Below are 13,438 nucleotides of genomic sequence, written 5' to 3' on the forward strand. Positions count from 1 at the left end.
ACATACATTCTTTATTTATTTAAAAATAAATTGCATTTAATTTTTAATAAAAACTATTTTAACACATTGTATTTTAACTGTGAACGTTTGTATTTTTCGATCAATGTACTGAAACTTCAAATTCAATGAAGATCATTATTTTTCATTATCAATGTAATTCATAACAGTTATATTTAATCTCCAAATAATCGTTCTTGCGTTATTTCGGTATTATTACTTAAGCGTTGCGTATCATCGTAAGTTTTTGATATATTTACGATTGATGGACCATCACCTCCGCCAATTGTAGAACACTGATCCATTTTACCTGTTGTCATATCAGATTGGTTTTCGATGCATTCAACCAATTCTGTTAAATGTCGAACAGACTTTTTATCTGATCCATCAGTATTTGTATCATGTTGACTTTTCTCAACATGGTGAGATTTTGATGTTGTAGTTAAATTTGTACAAGAAAATACAAATCTTTCTAAAATACCTACAATTTTATTATATTAATAATCAATGATTAATTAAAATTATTTAATATTAAAAATTTTTAAATTGAATATGAAATATTTTTGTATTTATATACCTGTTAGATTCATTCTTTCCTCTGATAAACATGTATCGTCATGAGAGCTAATATTGTCTCTACTAAAAAGATGTTGTCTGATGGTAGTCAAACTGCGGTTTTTTAATTTTTCATCGATCAAAGATCGATCAAGGGAATCATTTTTGCATGGTGTTTTATACATGACTGAACGTTCAGTGCGCATTTCACGTCCCTTTTTAATATAAGGAATCAAACATGATAAATTCAATTGCGTTCTAGAAACACTATTCGCAGTTTGTATAGATAATGGCGATTTGCAACTGCTCACTAAAAAAACGTATCGATAATTAAAAAGTATAAACATAAATTCATGATATTTATATAAATATTCTTACCTGTATAAGGAGTTCTTACATAAGTTAAAGGTTTTCTATGATTATCATTGGATAATCCATAAATTGTAGATGTTAATTTATTACTCACATCTAGAAAAAAAGAAGTGTATAAAATGAATGTAACAGTAAAAATTAATAATTAAAGAGAAAATAACGTACCATGAATAGTGTCACCTTGTCCCTTGCCATTTTTACCATAAGTTGTATTCATTAACATTGTATTATTCATAATAGCAACTAAAGCGGGATGTAATCGTTTTACTACATTCAATATTAATTCGCATCTTTTTATTACCCGTAATTGTTGTGGTTCAGTAGCGTTTTCTATTAAAAGACTTTTTGAAGCAGCATCAGCTTCAAAAATTGCTTCAAAATAGGAAGAAATGATTATAAAGTTGCATACAATAAAAGAACAAATTAAAAATTTCGTATAATAAATATTTACCAGCTTTTAATTCTCTAATCATCATTATTGTTTGTCTTTCAACGATATCACTTCCAATATCGTTTATTGTAATACTAATTTGGCGAGAGAGTGATAACGATCTAAGCACGACGCTTTGTACCTGTGCTTGAGTGACAGGCTTTCTATTATCAAGACAATTCGACATCTCTGAAATACGATCTTGAAGATCATCTAAAACTACCTAAGTGAATAATATGTAAAATTTTTTTTTAAATTTACATTTTTAATTTTTATTATATATAATTATACTCCAAGGATATATTTAAAAAATACTTGACAATAAGCAGCAGAATCCATAATCAGATTAATTGCATCATGTAATTTATTGACTTCTAATTGCCATTGTGCAGTTAATAACTTTACATTTGCTCGTATCTCTTTACTGTCTGGATGCAAATAAAACATGGTAATGGCGGAAATCAATTCAGTTTCTAAAGATTCAAGACTTGCCAAACAATTTCGGACTTGATTAATTCCTGGAACAATTTAAAAATTGAATAAATAAATAATATAATAATGATACAAATTTTATCAATTTATATGAATTAACTTACGATTTCTATCTTTACAAGAAGCAATAGCAAATAGTCCAATTTGCATAGATTTATCTATTATTTGATCGAAATCTTCTATAGCATTGGATAAATCATTTTTAGATCGTTTTTTAGCGCTTAATGAATTACCACAGATTGTAACAAGTTTTCTCAGAGCATGAAAAGGATCACTAAAAACTTCCATAACAAGATTCAATACCGATACATTAATTTTACGTTCTAAACGATAAAGTGCATCGCTCAAACTATTCATAAACAAATTATTCAATGCTGTATCAGACGATTCCGAAGTTAATTGAAATTTTAAATTTTCATATTCTGATATAATGGATTGACAGGTTCCAGTTATTGCTTTAAAATTGCAAGGTTTGCAAACCTGTGCAATAGCCATTGCATATGAAAACACATCTTCTATTCGAAACCATAAATCTTTGCATTCCTGTATTTGATCTTGTAGTGATTTATTTGGCATTTCTGATAAGATGTCCAATACCAAGTCCATTCTAAATGCAAAATAAACTGTTAAAATAGACACAAATGTAAAATATTATTTTTTTGGAAACAATTAAAATTAAGTTACCTATAAACAAAGTGATTTTTTTGTTCAAATTCTTCATCTTCTGGTAATGGATCTAACATATCCAATATTTCTATTATCATCTTCAAGCAAAAGCAAAGTCTTTCACACACATATTTCTTGCAATTCTATGCAAATAAAGCATAAGTATCCTATTAGAATATGCTTGTGTATGCTTTTAAAATGTAGAGATCATAAAACATTTTATTACATAGATTGGTGCATTTAGGCGATGCTGCTCTTGTACTAATTGTACTAACAGTTTAAATGCTGCACATAACTGACACAAATATAATATGATCTTTTCAGCTAATAGTTGACACATTAAGCTTTTCCTATATATTTGTAATGGTCCAAGCAATTCCAAAATGCAAGAGCCCAATTCCTGATAAGAGAATATTTTATTTATATTTATATATAATATTAAGTAATTTATAATTTATCCAAACATTGATATAATCATATGAAAAATTTTTATACTATATTATTTTATACCTTAATGTTCTGAAAATGTTCAATTTCATTAGCTTGACCCATTTCTCTAATATAATCTAAACAATCTGTCAATCTTTGCTTTAATGGCAAACATTCTAATTTTTCTAAAGCTTCAAGAGCTAACTTAAACTTATCTAATACAGTAGACAAAATTTGATTTGCCATTTGTTTATCTATATTTTCAATCTGTAAAAAATTTATTATAAAAGTGGATAAGAAATTAATATTTATATTTTGTTTTAACGTACAGATTCATTAATATATTCTAAGGAACAAAATTCTTCCACGATACTAGTGATCTTTGATTCCATTTCTTCATAATCGCTAATCTCTTCTTTCGATAGTAAATCAAATTTTTCTCCCAAACATTCCAATTGTTCAAAGAGAACAGATTTTTTCGACATAGGAACATTTTCATTATGAGGGTTAGTATTTATTAATTCTTTCAATTTATTTACCTAAGATATCGAATGTATTAAAATATTATTTCATTTAAAAAAGAAATAAATAATATAAGAAATATATTATTATAATATTAAAATATTATAAAATTGTTATATTTTTCTTACTTGTTCTTCTATAGGTATTAATATTCCTTTTATTTCCTTTGTCTTTATTGGCATTTTTAAGCTTTCTGATTTTTAAACAATCAACGACGATAAATCTAATCTCGTCACTCTTAGTTGTTTGTAAACAACGTGAAAATAGTAATCAATCGATTTTTAATTTACGTTATAACAATCGAAATCTGTAATCCGTTGATGTTTTGAATCGCTACGGTTCTACCACATTTCATATTGAAAAATGATACACAAGTAATCATTTGTAATTTTCTTTATTACATATAATAAATGTTATAACAATAATTTATATTTTTAAATATGTGTGTCTACACAGAAATTTCAAAGCATTGAAGTTTTCAAAATAACATTAACAATTTATTTATTTGTTTCTTTAATAAGTTGTCTATACTGTGGATATGCAAGCATGCATTTGCACGTGTGTGAATATATACAGAATACGGTAAAGAAGTTCGATAATATTGATGTTGTAGTAGGTTTTTCTAATTGCATGACAATTTATAATTTGATATGAAAGAAATATAATTTGCTATGTAAGTAATATAAATATATTATAAATTTTGCATAAATTTTTTTATACAAATATGAACATATATTATTTTAAAAAAATATTATGTAGAATAAAACTCAAAATCAAAATATTTTATTAGAAGAGTGTTCGCAACTATTACATGATCAAAAAGTGTATCGGTTTTTATTGATTAAAAATCAAATTTTATTGAATGTAGTGCATATTTATTATTTTGTAACATGTTATTATAAATCTTAATCAATGAAGTCCAAATTAAATCTTAATTTATTATTATTTAATTAATTATGAATAATTAAGAATGTTGTAGAATAATATACTATAGAAAAGGTTATATAATTTCATTGAATTCTTATTTAATTAAAATGATGATTTTAAGAATTTTTTTTTACTTTGAATTATATGTTATATTGTTCATGTATATTTTTTTGTTTTTAAATAAGTTTTTTATATTTTTTATGGTATAAAATATATATGTATGAATTTTTAATAAGATTAATATTATTGTGTAAATACTGAATTTTTCATTAATTAATTTACGACGAATTATAATATATTAATTTTTTATGCAATATAATTTATTATTATAATATATTGTAAATAATAATAAAGATTCATTTAAATAAAATAATTTTTTTTATATCTGAATTTTCTATATGAAAGAAAATATTTTTTATATAATGCATATATTTTATTTATTTTCAGATTAAAAAACACAAATTAGAATTAAGATTTGTGACACATGATTAACTTTGCTTTTGGCAAAGAAATTTTTAAAAAAGTATCATAAGAATCATAAGAATAAATTATATTGGTCATTAAATAAATTATATTGGTTGATATTAAGAATGGTTAAATACTACGAAAGTAGTACAATTTTTCAATTTAATTGGAATCAAGTTGCATATGGATTTTGGCAGAGATATCCAAATCCTAATAGGTAAATATCAAGCTCCAGATATATTTGTGAAACATATAATAGTATTCATTTAGAAATATTTAAAAAAAATGAATGTAAAATATAAATTGTTTTCATGTATAGTTCTCATGTACTTACGGAGGATACTATATCAAGAAAAGTTAAAAATGGTATATTATATAGCACACGTCTTTTGACAAAAACTAACAGAGTGCCTAAATGGGGAGAGAGATTTGTTAGCAAAAATATAGTAAAAATTATTGAAGAGAGTATAGTGGATCCAAAGACAAAGACTTTAACAACATATACAAGAAATTTAGGTTATACTAAAGTCATGGTAATTTGATATGTGTGATATAATTTAATATATCATTGTGTGCAATAAATTTATAACAAATATTATAGTACAATTATTTGATGATTGATTCTTATTGTGGTTTGTTTATTTCAGAGCATTGTAGAGAAGGTTGTTTATAAAGTATGTGAAGAAAACTCTAATTGGACAGTAGCAAAACGATCAGCTTGGATTGATAGTCAAGTATTTGGATTTAGTAGAGCTATTCAAGCATTTGGATTGGATAGATTTAAAAAGAATTGTACTTTGATGTATAATGGGTTTAATTACGTTCTAGCTCATTTGTTTCCTCACACGGCACAATATATGAATCCATCACTTTCTCAAATGGGTTTTGCTCATCTAGTAAAAGAAATGCATATAAAGAATCAGTATGAAAGAAAAAAAAATTTTTATTTAACTGTTTTTATTTTAGATTGAAGAATTTCCTGGAAAGACAAGTCTTGCAGAAGATTTCCAACATTCATTACAAGGTAAAGCAGAAAAGGTAAAGGATGCTGCAAAAAAGGCAACTGATTTAGCAAAGAAAAAGGCTGGCACCATTTATGCTACATAACATTCTGAGCAATCATAATTAAAACAACATCGTCGGTGTGAATGATTTAAAATATTTGGCGAATAGAGAAAATGAAAATTCAAAAAATTTTTAAAATGGAATAATTTTAAAATGGAAACAAAGGATAATTATTTGATGGTTTATTGATTGAGTAAATAATAGAATGAAATTGTTTAGCGTTATTCGTTAAAAAATATGAGAAAATTTTTTTAAAAAATTTCTTCTATAATTATGTATAATATTGTATCATGTTATCATTCCTATTAACTGCCATTTTATGTTCAATTTTAATATTCATACAAGATTTATTTGCGATAAATACGGCAATATATTTTCAAAGATAACGATCACTGACGATGCTTAATAGTGTGGACGAAGCAATATTATGGTACGCTTGTATCATTAGATATCAAAGCGAATAAAATTTGGATCGAAATATAAAAATGTATATATAATTGCTTCGAATACGTGCTTTGAAAGATGTAGAGTGTATTGTAAAATATGAAATAGATGAAAAGAAAAATTAGTCATAAGCTTTAAATGAATTCAATTTGTTGTAATAAAAATTGAGGATTTCGTTAAACGAAAATCTTAAAGATCAATGTTAGTAGAAAAAATTAGGAATTGTAGATAACACATTTTTGCGATAGTGTGTTGTGTCTAATTGTAAGTATTTAAGCATTTTTTATTTGCACGTATGAATAAATAATCAATATCGTATCATATCGGTATCCGATATGCTTTCCGTATATAATCCTAAAATTAAAATTGCATTCATATTCAAAAGATATTTAATATTTGCGCAAGTTTTTTATGCGCATATATGCACGTATCTCTATACATTAAAATATCATTTTTGTGTATTTAGAGGAAAAAATTCTAATTTGATGTTTATCGTTAACCATTATAACTTATGCAAGTATTATATAGATAGAAAAATTGTATATAATATATTAAAAAGTATACTATATAAATATGTTATTAGAATCTTATTAAAAATTAAAAAATATAATTTTTTATATTTTTTTCCATTTTTACAAGAAATATTTTAAAATGTACTGTAAACAAATTAAGATTTTTTTTTAATTTATTAGTTTGGGATGAAACAAAAAAAAGAAGTATTAACCTTGAACAGCAAATTATGAAAAGAGGAATTTCTAGGTGTGGTGATCTAATATACATAATATGTAATAACATATGAATGTAGAAGCATGTAATTTATCAAACTTGTGCTGTTTACTTTTTGCTCTGTATAACATAGCAGAATAAAAGACTATTTAAAATAAATTATATCGAATAAATAATTCGACAAGATAATCAAGCTAGATAGAGATTGTTTATTTCTTTTATCTTGAATATTGACTACGATGCAATGTAGTGACTTAACAGGAAAATCCAATGTATTTGCATAGGAATTTTTATAATCGATCATCTTGCAACACTGATTAGTTGCTGTTACTACTTGCTGTTCGCCATTCAACTTGTCTGTAGCTCAACTATAAAAGTACGCGAATAATTTTGTTCGTTCAGTAAATCCTTGATCTTATTACATTAAAGAAATTTAAATAATAATAAAGTTTGAAAAAAAACGAAAAAGAGAAAGAGAAAATAAAAGTGGATGTATAAAAGATATAAAACAAAGGCGATTGATTAATCAAAATGTGGTTGTTTTTTCTAATATTAGGTAAGTGTGCATCAAGTAATTTATATTCCATAATAGTACCATATAAAAGATCAATTCATGGAAACACATATTGTAGCTATTGCTTCGAGTAGGAATATAATCGCATTTCCACAGGTAAGAAAAATTTAATTGTTTAATTCGAATCATTTTGTTCAATCAAATCGATTAATTATCATTTGATCATATTAAGAACGATTTAACCAATTTGAACAATATTGAGATTCAAACGCTACCTACCACATTCGAAGTAGATGGATTTATTTTTGATGGACCAGCAAATAGACCATTACGGCAAACTTCCACAACTGTAACAACTACTTCTACAGCAGCTACTGTTGATCCTCAATTCGATCAGTGTGTTGCAACATGTCGTGTGAGTTATAAAATATTTTTTCTTTTTTCCTTTGATCATATAATATCGTTGATATAAGTATGATATCATAGTTATACATAGTATATACATTCATTATCATTATCATAAATTTAATGATGTATATAATAAATCATATCTTCAAAATATTTTCTTTCGTATCAAATATTTCCTTTTGATTATATCGAAAAATTAAACAATATAATTCATAGTGAATGAGAAATGATGAAATTTTCAGACGACACCCGAATATAATCCTGTATGTGGAACAGACCAAGTTGAATATAAAAATCCTGGGCAACTAAGCTGTGCGTCTATGTGTGGAAAAGGTTAGAAAGATTAAACTTTCATTAATCTATTAAAAAAACACAAATATTGTTTGTTACAGATGTTTCATTAAGACATTATGGACGTTGCACGACTACGAAAATAAGAGGAAGATAACGATAATAGTTTGAATGTTTTGCTGATCAGGAATATTAATATGCAAATTATGAATGTTCTCTGTTTAAGAAGACTGTTTTAACGCATAGTTGCATAATTGTTTTTTCGTCCTTGTTTCATTTTTAATACAAGTTTTAATTGAAAATATCGTATTTCTATTCATGTGTCCTTTCCTACCTATAGAATTGTATCAACTTAAGAAATCGATCTAAAATGTATGTGTGTATGTATGTATGATGAAAGATGATGAAAGGTTATGCAAGTTAATCATGAGACGCGGAGGAAGCATTATGATCGGCCCATCTGACTCTTCGTGCAATTTCAAGATTTCCTCCATGAATACCGTAGAGATGTCTAGCCAGAATATTGGCTCTGTCTTCTTCTGCTCGTATCGCTGTTCGTCTATATTGTGCAATAGTTACTAGACAGCCAACGATAAATGTGATTTGAATGATCAGTAAAATAATTAATAAGCTCAAGGCAAGACTAGCATCGATGCAAAGCAATCCGTCCATAGAATCTAAAAAGAAGAAAAGAAATCTAAAGAGAATTATCTGAAAATAAAAGTAAAGAAATTTATTAAACTTACTTTCTCCGGTTATCAATACGGTATCGGGAGATACGTTCTCTCTTGAAGACAAACGATCAGCCGAAGATGCAACGGGATTTTGTACAATTATAGAGAGATAAAGCGGTAACTCTTCCGGTGTTTCATTTTGAAACATTTGTGTCGCTTCATCGTTATAAATCGAATGTGTATTCTCAGATTCGATAGATCGTTTTCTTTTTCCATAGGAAAGTTTATCGCCATTACAGACTGTCTGCAATACATGTTGAATCAACCATCACGAATATTAAAAAAATTAAAAAGTGCGGACGTAAATCAAACTTACCGGCGTACATTTTTGCAAACAAAATCGAACGATTACATTAAATCGGACTATCTGACTGTTAGGAAATTTGAAAGCGGTAAAGGTTGCAATCAAAGAACGACCATCGAGTGGATCTTTCGTGAGCGCTGGAAAAGTAGTTGAATCTGTAGGACATCCAACTTCGTTTAGTAACAAATAAGAAGCATCACCCGAAGCGCTACTCGCTACAAGGTGACCGGCAGTGATATCATAAGGACCTATAACCATATATAAAAAATTATACATAGGTATATATATTTACAATTCAAATTCGATTTTTTTAAAAAAATATTCTATATTTTCGATTTGTTTTTATATCAGGAATCAGGCGTTTATGTGTATAATATAATTTGCTTACCGTTCGGTGGACTTAACTGAATTTTCAATATGAGCTTTTGACCTAAATGCGTGACCATCGCGTCTCTCATATTCTCGTCTAGAATTCTCATAGTGACTATTGGTACTTGCGAGGATACATTGACTATTGTCGAAGAGATTGGCGGTACTCCTGCGCTAAAAAACATAGAAAATGTATGTATCGTGAATAATTATGTACGAATGATAAGAATCACAGAAGTGAAAAATAAGTTCTCACTTTGGATCGAGAAAACTGAAACTCGAATGAACAGTAATGTTTTTCGCTTCTGGTGGCTCTCGATCGCTCAACGAGCATCCTACCCTAATCGCTTGATCACCGAGCCGTTGAACGATTGGATTGAATTGTACGACTATCGTCGCCCAGACCAATGGTCGCGTTCTATGATCAATTTATTTATTTCTATAAAATGGAGAATACCTAAGAGAGTTTAGAGAAAATTGTTATCGACTTGCCGATTTCGATCGTCGACAGAAAAAGCGGGGTTCAGGCCACAATGTAGTTTGCCTTGATGAACGTTGTTCGCGGTTGGGATGGGTAGCATCAACATCGTTTGATTACCGCCTGTACCTTGAACGCTGCAAGTATCTGCGTATCCATTCGAATAGATTCGGCCAAAAAAGGGATCGTTTGTTCTCAACATGACCGTCATCGTTGAATCATTGCATTGTACTCTTACTGATAAGAAAAAGAATGAAACGTAAAAGCTATAAAATGTAACACAAGATGTTACAATATTTGTAGGTTATGAAAAGTCTTGGAAAGTAAAGTTTTATAGTAGCTAGAATTGATTCTCTGAAAATGTTCTGATGAATATTGTAACATCTTGTATACGTGATTTCTTTCTCTTTGATCAACTTACAATCTAAACATAATTCCCGTTCTCTGTATATCGTTTTTGTAGCATCGATCAGCGAGCTAACCCCTAAACTAGTGGTATCTTCCGAATGTAACAGGCAAACTGGTTTACTGGACGAATTGTCGAACGTATATCCCCGACAAATAAAACCATCTATACTTGCGTCGCATCTTCTCTCGCACTGTACAGAATCGATCCGTCCAATGAAACGAAATGTAAAGTACCGAAGAATTTCTTTAACTTACCTGCTCCTCGTCAAGATTGGATAAAGCGAAGTCCGAATATGGCAACGAAACATTTTGAAATTCCGCATACGAACAGTATTCGCGATTAGCTGTAATCAATGGAGATTGGATATTTTATTATTCGATTCGATTTAAAACGTCTTTTTTGAAATTTGTACTCACACAGATTTCGACATTGATCTCGAAGATATTCATCTCTGTACATCGAGGCTCTGTACGCTCGAGGTCTGGTTCCACGTTCGTACAACGAGAGAGAGCATCGGCCGAGCGCAGTTTCGTTCGATGAGAGAGGTTTCGATGTTCGGAATTGCGCGGATTCGCAGCTTCCTCCTATAAGAAAATCGAGGCGATGTTTGACATTCATCGCAGATAAATCAGATTCAATAACAGTTTATTAACGTCTGGATCTTACCTGTCTCTATACATTTTTCGTAACACTGATTTCTCGTAATTGGATTGGGCAGATGTAAGGCGCTGGAATCTATCAACACCGCTCCCGGGCTTCTCTCCACTTGCCAAAGTCTACGTCGTGTGCAACTTATCGGAACTAATTGGAAATAAAAAATTAAAATTGATGAATAATCGTTTGAAAATGATCGAATCATCTTACCTCTCACGCAAACTCGATGATAAAACGTCGAATTCGGGTCAGGTATCAACTCGTCGTCCTTTGTTTCTATCGCGTAGCAAATATGTTTCCCAAAGTCTACTATGAATGCGGTGCAATTTATACGCTCGCACCTGAAATGCATATATGACCAAAGATTTCGTTCTTTCATTTCGTTTTTCCTTGGCATTACCTTTCGAAGCAGTATCTCGTTATTCCGTTCGAATTGACCGTGCTAAAGAGGATTGTTTGCGAGTCAAACGTTTCTGGTTTAACGCCACCAATTTTCTCCCATGTAACGGCCGAGCAACAGTCTGTTGGAATCAATGGTAAATGAGCCGTCGATAATAGAGGCCGTGCGTGTTGAATTAAATATATAGATATATCTAATAGAAATATATCTAATAGTCCAATTATCGTCACCTGTTCTTGCGAGAAACCAGGAAAACACGATTCCTAAAAGAAGACGAACGATCGTCGTCATGTTCGTCGCTCGTCTACCGCTCGCATCGCGCGGTGCAAACGGTTCTCGAGCTTCGATATTGTGTGCCAAGGATTTTCGCGAACGTTGCCTCGACCTGCACACAACGATCTACCGTCGAGATCGCTTGCGTAATCGATCGAAAACGCTAAAAGATCTAGCGAAATTTACGATTTCTCGCGGAACAACGTGCAATAAATGTAGACGTGTAAACATAAAACGATAAAAGACGCGCGAAACGTTGTTGTCAAGAGACTCGACAGGATAGCGATCAGTACAATAAACGATCCATTGTCGTAAATAGGAATTCAGAAAATCGAGTACTTCGATCGACTTAATTCGTTCGAAAAACATGCGATCAAATTGCAATTTCACGACCAACTGACACACGCGGGTGGAGATGCGTATGTGCTCACCTGCATTGTTGCGAAAAGCGAATAGAAACGAATACGTCCGCCCGCGCGCGCACGACGGTCCACGAATGAATAATCACGATGTGGTGTAACGCGGTAAAGTCTCTTTCAAATTAGTCAAATGTTAATTTCATTCGTTCTATTTGTCACAACTATCAGTTATTATGACATATATTTCTTTCGTCACTCTAAAATTCCATTATATTTTTCATTTTTCAAAAATCTAAACATTTTTTTCATCTAATTTATTTTTATTTTAGGTTAACACGCATTTGCGAATTTGTTAGAAATTTACATACAAGTACATACTCAAGACCTATCATTTTAAGTCAAAGAAAATTGAAAGCAATCGACTTCATTTAAAGTTTGAAAGAATATTTGAAGACAAGTGACAAGTTTATATTAGTAAAGTGGTTTTAAGATATTTGAACATCGTGGAATTTAGGCTGATCTGAGGTTATCATAGATTAATGGTGGAACCAGACTTCGGTTGAACGTGCCTTTATGGACGCTTATGGTCGTAACCGACAAAAAGGCTTGGTCGTCACGCGCAAAATGACTCGTCTCGGTGCATCGATGCTTATCGCGATTGGTCAAATATTTCCGGCCGTTCGAGCCGGCCATTCGCCGATTCGATTTCCCGGATTCCGTGTATGAACGGTACACGATAACACGGTGCTCGTTTAGAAGCGTCCTTCGGTTTACGTAACCTACAATTTTACACATGTTCGTGTCTCTCCGCTGTTCTTCGATAAATATTGTTTCTAACGAGGACGTGATGCTATGTTTCTCGAGCGATCAACGAACCGATTCTGAATCGTAGATTTAAAATAAATTTCTATTTATTTTATTATAATAGAGTGAAAATTTTCAATCAAGGATTGAACAGTGTCTTTAATATTTGGATCGATTAAATTATAATGTTTAGGAAAATATTGTATTTATTATATAACAGGTTAATTTACCGCTTAAAGACTATAACAATTATTTTTATGATACTATTCATCGTTCATTAGCTATTATCTATTATTTTTTTAACCACTTATGTTAATAAACAGAAATGACATAGATAATATCATAATGATA

The 13,438-nt window shown here is 29.8% G+C and overlaps 4 protein-coding genes across 6 annotated transcripts; 2 read left to right on the forward strand and 2 right to left on the reverse strand.

Moving 5' to 3' along the window:
- Positions 1-108: 108 nt before the first annotated feature.
- Positions 109-3,706, reverse strand: LOC102681266. The gene is made up of 12 exons (XM_031511651.1): positions 3,592-3,706; positions 3,271-3,480; positions 3,023-3,208; positions 2,739-2,912; positions 2,531-2,655; positions 1,951-2,453; positions 1,670-1,872; positions 1,376-1,577; positions 1,090-1,296; positions 931-1,020; positions 575-862; positions 109-478 (listed from the first exon to the last, which is right to left on the reverse strand). The coding sequence occupies exons 1-12, from the start codon at positions 3,643-3,645 to the stop codon at positions 174-176; spliced, it is 2,547 nt and encodes an 848-aa protein (XP_031367511.1). The 5' UTR covers positions 3,646-3,706; the 3' UTR covers positions 109-173.
- A 289-nt stretch (positions 3,707-3,995) lies between these two features.
- LOC102681141 (PRELI domain-containing protein 1, mitochondrial) lies at positions 3,996-7,542 on the forward strand. Its single transcript, XM_006608122.2, has 5 exons — positions 3,996-4,136; positions 4,838-5,072; positions 5,175-5,388; positions 5,503-5,751; positions 5,822-7,542. Exons 2-5 carry the CDS (start codon positions 4,981-4,983, stop codon positions 5,960-5,962), a joined length of 696 nt encoding a protein of 231 aa, XP_006608185.1. The 5' UTR covers positions 3,996-4,136; positions 4,838-4,980; the 3' UTR covers positions 5,963-7,542.
- Positions 7,539-8,605, forward strand: LOC102681009. Its single transcript, XM_006608121.2, has 4 exons — positions 7,539-7,760; positions 7,837-8,019; positions 8,255-8,345; positions 8,405-8,605. The coding sequence occupies exons 1-4, from the start codon at positions 7,704-7,706 to the stop codon at positions 8,458-8,460; spliced, it is 387 nt and encodes a 128-aa protein (XP_006608184.1). The 5' UTR covers positions 7,539-7,703; the 3' UTR covers positions 8,461-8,605.
- LOC102680686 lies at positions 8,042-12,135 on the reverse strand. 3 transcript variants are annotated; one of them, XM_006608118.2, is made up of 13 exons: positions 11,882-12,135; positions 11,652-11,772; positions 11,462-11,592; positions 11,264-11,398; positions 11,014-11,181; positions 10,852-10,940; positions 10,610-10,787; positions 10,203-10,425; positions 9,967-10,128; positions 9,730-9,884; positions 9,354-9,589; positions 9,050-9,281; positions 8,042-8,980 (listed from the first exon to the last, which is right to left on the reverse strand). In XM_006608118.2, exons 1-13 carry the CDS (start codon positions 11,940-11,942, stop codon positions 8,724-8,726), a joined length of 2,148 nt encoding a protein of 715 aa, XP_006608181.1. In that variant the 5' UTR covers positions 11,943-12,135; the 3' UTR covers positions 8,042-8,723. The 3 variants fall into 3 exon arrangements, with proteins under 3 accessions (XP_006608181.1, XP_006608183.1, XP_006608182.1); XM_006608120.2 differs by having other exon boundaries at positions 8,042-9,000; XM_006608119.2 differs by lacking the exon at positions 9,967-10,128.
- Between the last annotated feature and the right edge of the window lie 1,303 nt (positions 12,136-13,438).

The sequence above is a fragment of the Apis dorsata genome, unplaced genomic scaffold (genome assembly GCF_000469605.1).
Source record: "Apis dorsata unplaced genomic scaffold, Apis dorsata 1.3 scaffold_29, whole genome shotgun sequence".
In the NCBI taxonomy this organism is placed as follows: Eukaryota; Metazoa; Arthropoda; class Insecta; order Hymenoptera; family Apidae; genus Apis; species Apis dorsata.

Bases quoted from the DNA above. Each gene is read 5' to 3' on its own strand.
- LOC102681266 (XM_031511651.1), bottom strand. From the start codon at position 3,645: ATGCCAATAAAGACAAAGGAAATAAAAGGAATATTAATACCTATAGAA. The intron at 2,913-3,022 runs GTATAAAATAAT...TTCTCTTATCAG, and splicing joins AACATTTTCAGAACATTAAG to GAATTGGGCTCTTGCATTTT. The intron at 479-574 runs GTATATAAATAC...ATAAAATTGTAG, and splicing joins GGAAAGAATGAATCTAACAG to GTATTTTAGAAAGATTTGTA.
- LOC102680686 (XM_006608118.2), bottom strand. From the start codon at position 11,942: ATGACGACGATCGTTCGTCTTCTTTTAGGAATCGTGTTTTCCTGGTTT. The intron at 11,399-11,461 runs GTAAGATGATTC...ATTTCCAATTAG, and splicing joins TCATCGAGTTTGCGTGAGAG to TTCCGATAAGTTGCACACGA. The intron at 9,590-9,729 runs GTAAGCAAATTA...ATATGGTTATAG, and splicing joins TCAGTTAAGTCCACCGAACG to GTCCTTATGATATCACTGCC.
- LOC102681009 (XM_006608121.2), top strand. From the start codon at position 7,704: ATGGAAACACATATTGTAGCTATTGCTTCGAGTAGGAATATAATCGCA. The intron at 7,761-7,836 runs GTAAGAAAAATT...GATCATATTAAG, and splicing joins ATATAATCGCATTTCCACAG to AACGATTTAACCAATTTGAA. The intron at 8,346-8,404 runs GTTAGAAAGATT...TGTTTGTTACAG, and splicing joins TGCGTCTATGTGTGGAAAAG to ATGTTTCATTAAGACATTAT.
- LOC102681141 (XM_006608122.2), top strand. From the start codon at position 4,981: ATGGTTAAATACTACGAAAGTAGTACAATTTTTCAATTTAATTGGAAT. The intron at 5,073-5,174 runs GTAAATATCAAG...TTTCATGTATAG, and splicing joins AGATATCCAAATCCTAATAG to TTCTCATGTACTTACGGAGG. The intron at 5,752-5,821 runs GTAAAAGAAATG...TTTTTATTTTAG, and splicing joins AAATGGGTTTTGCTCATCTA to ATTGAAGAATTTCCTGGAAA.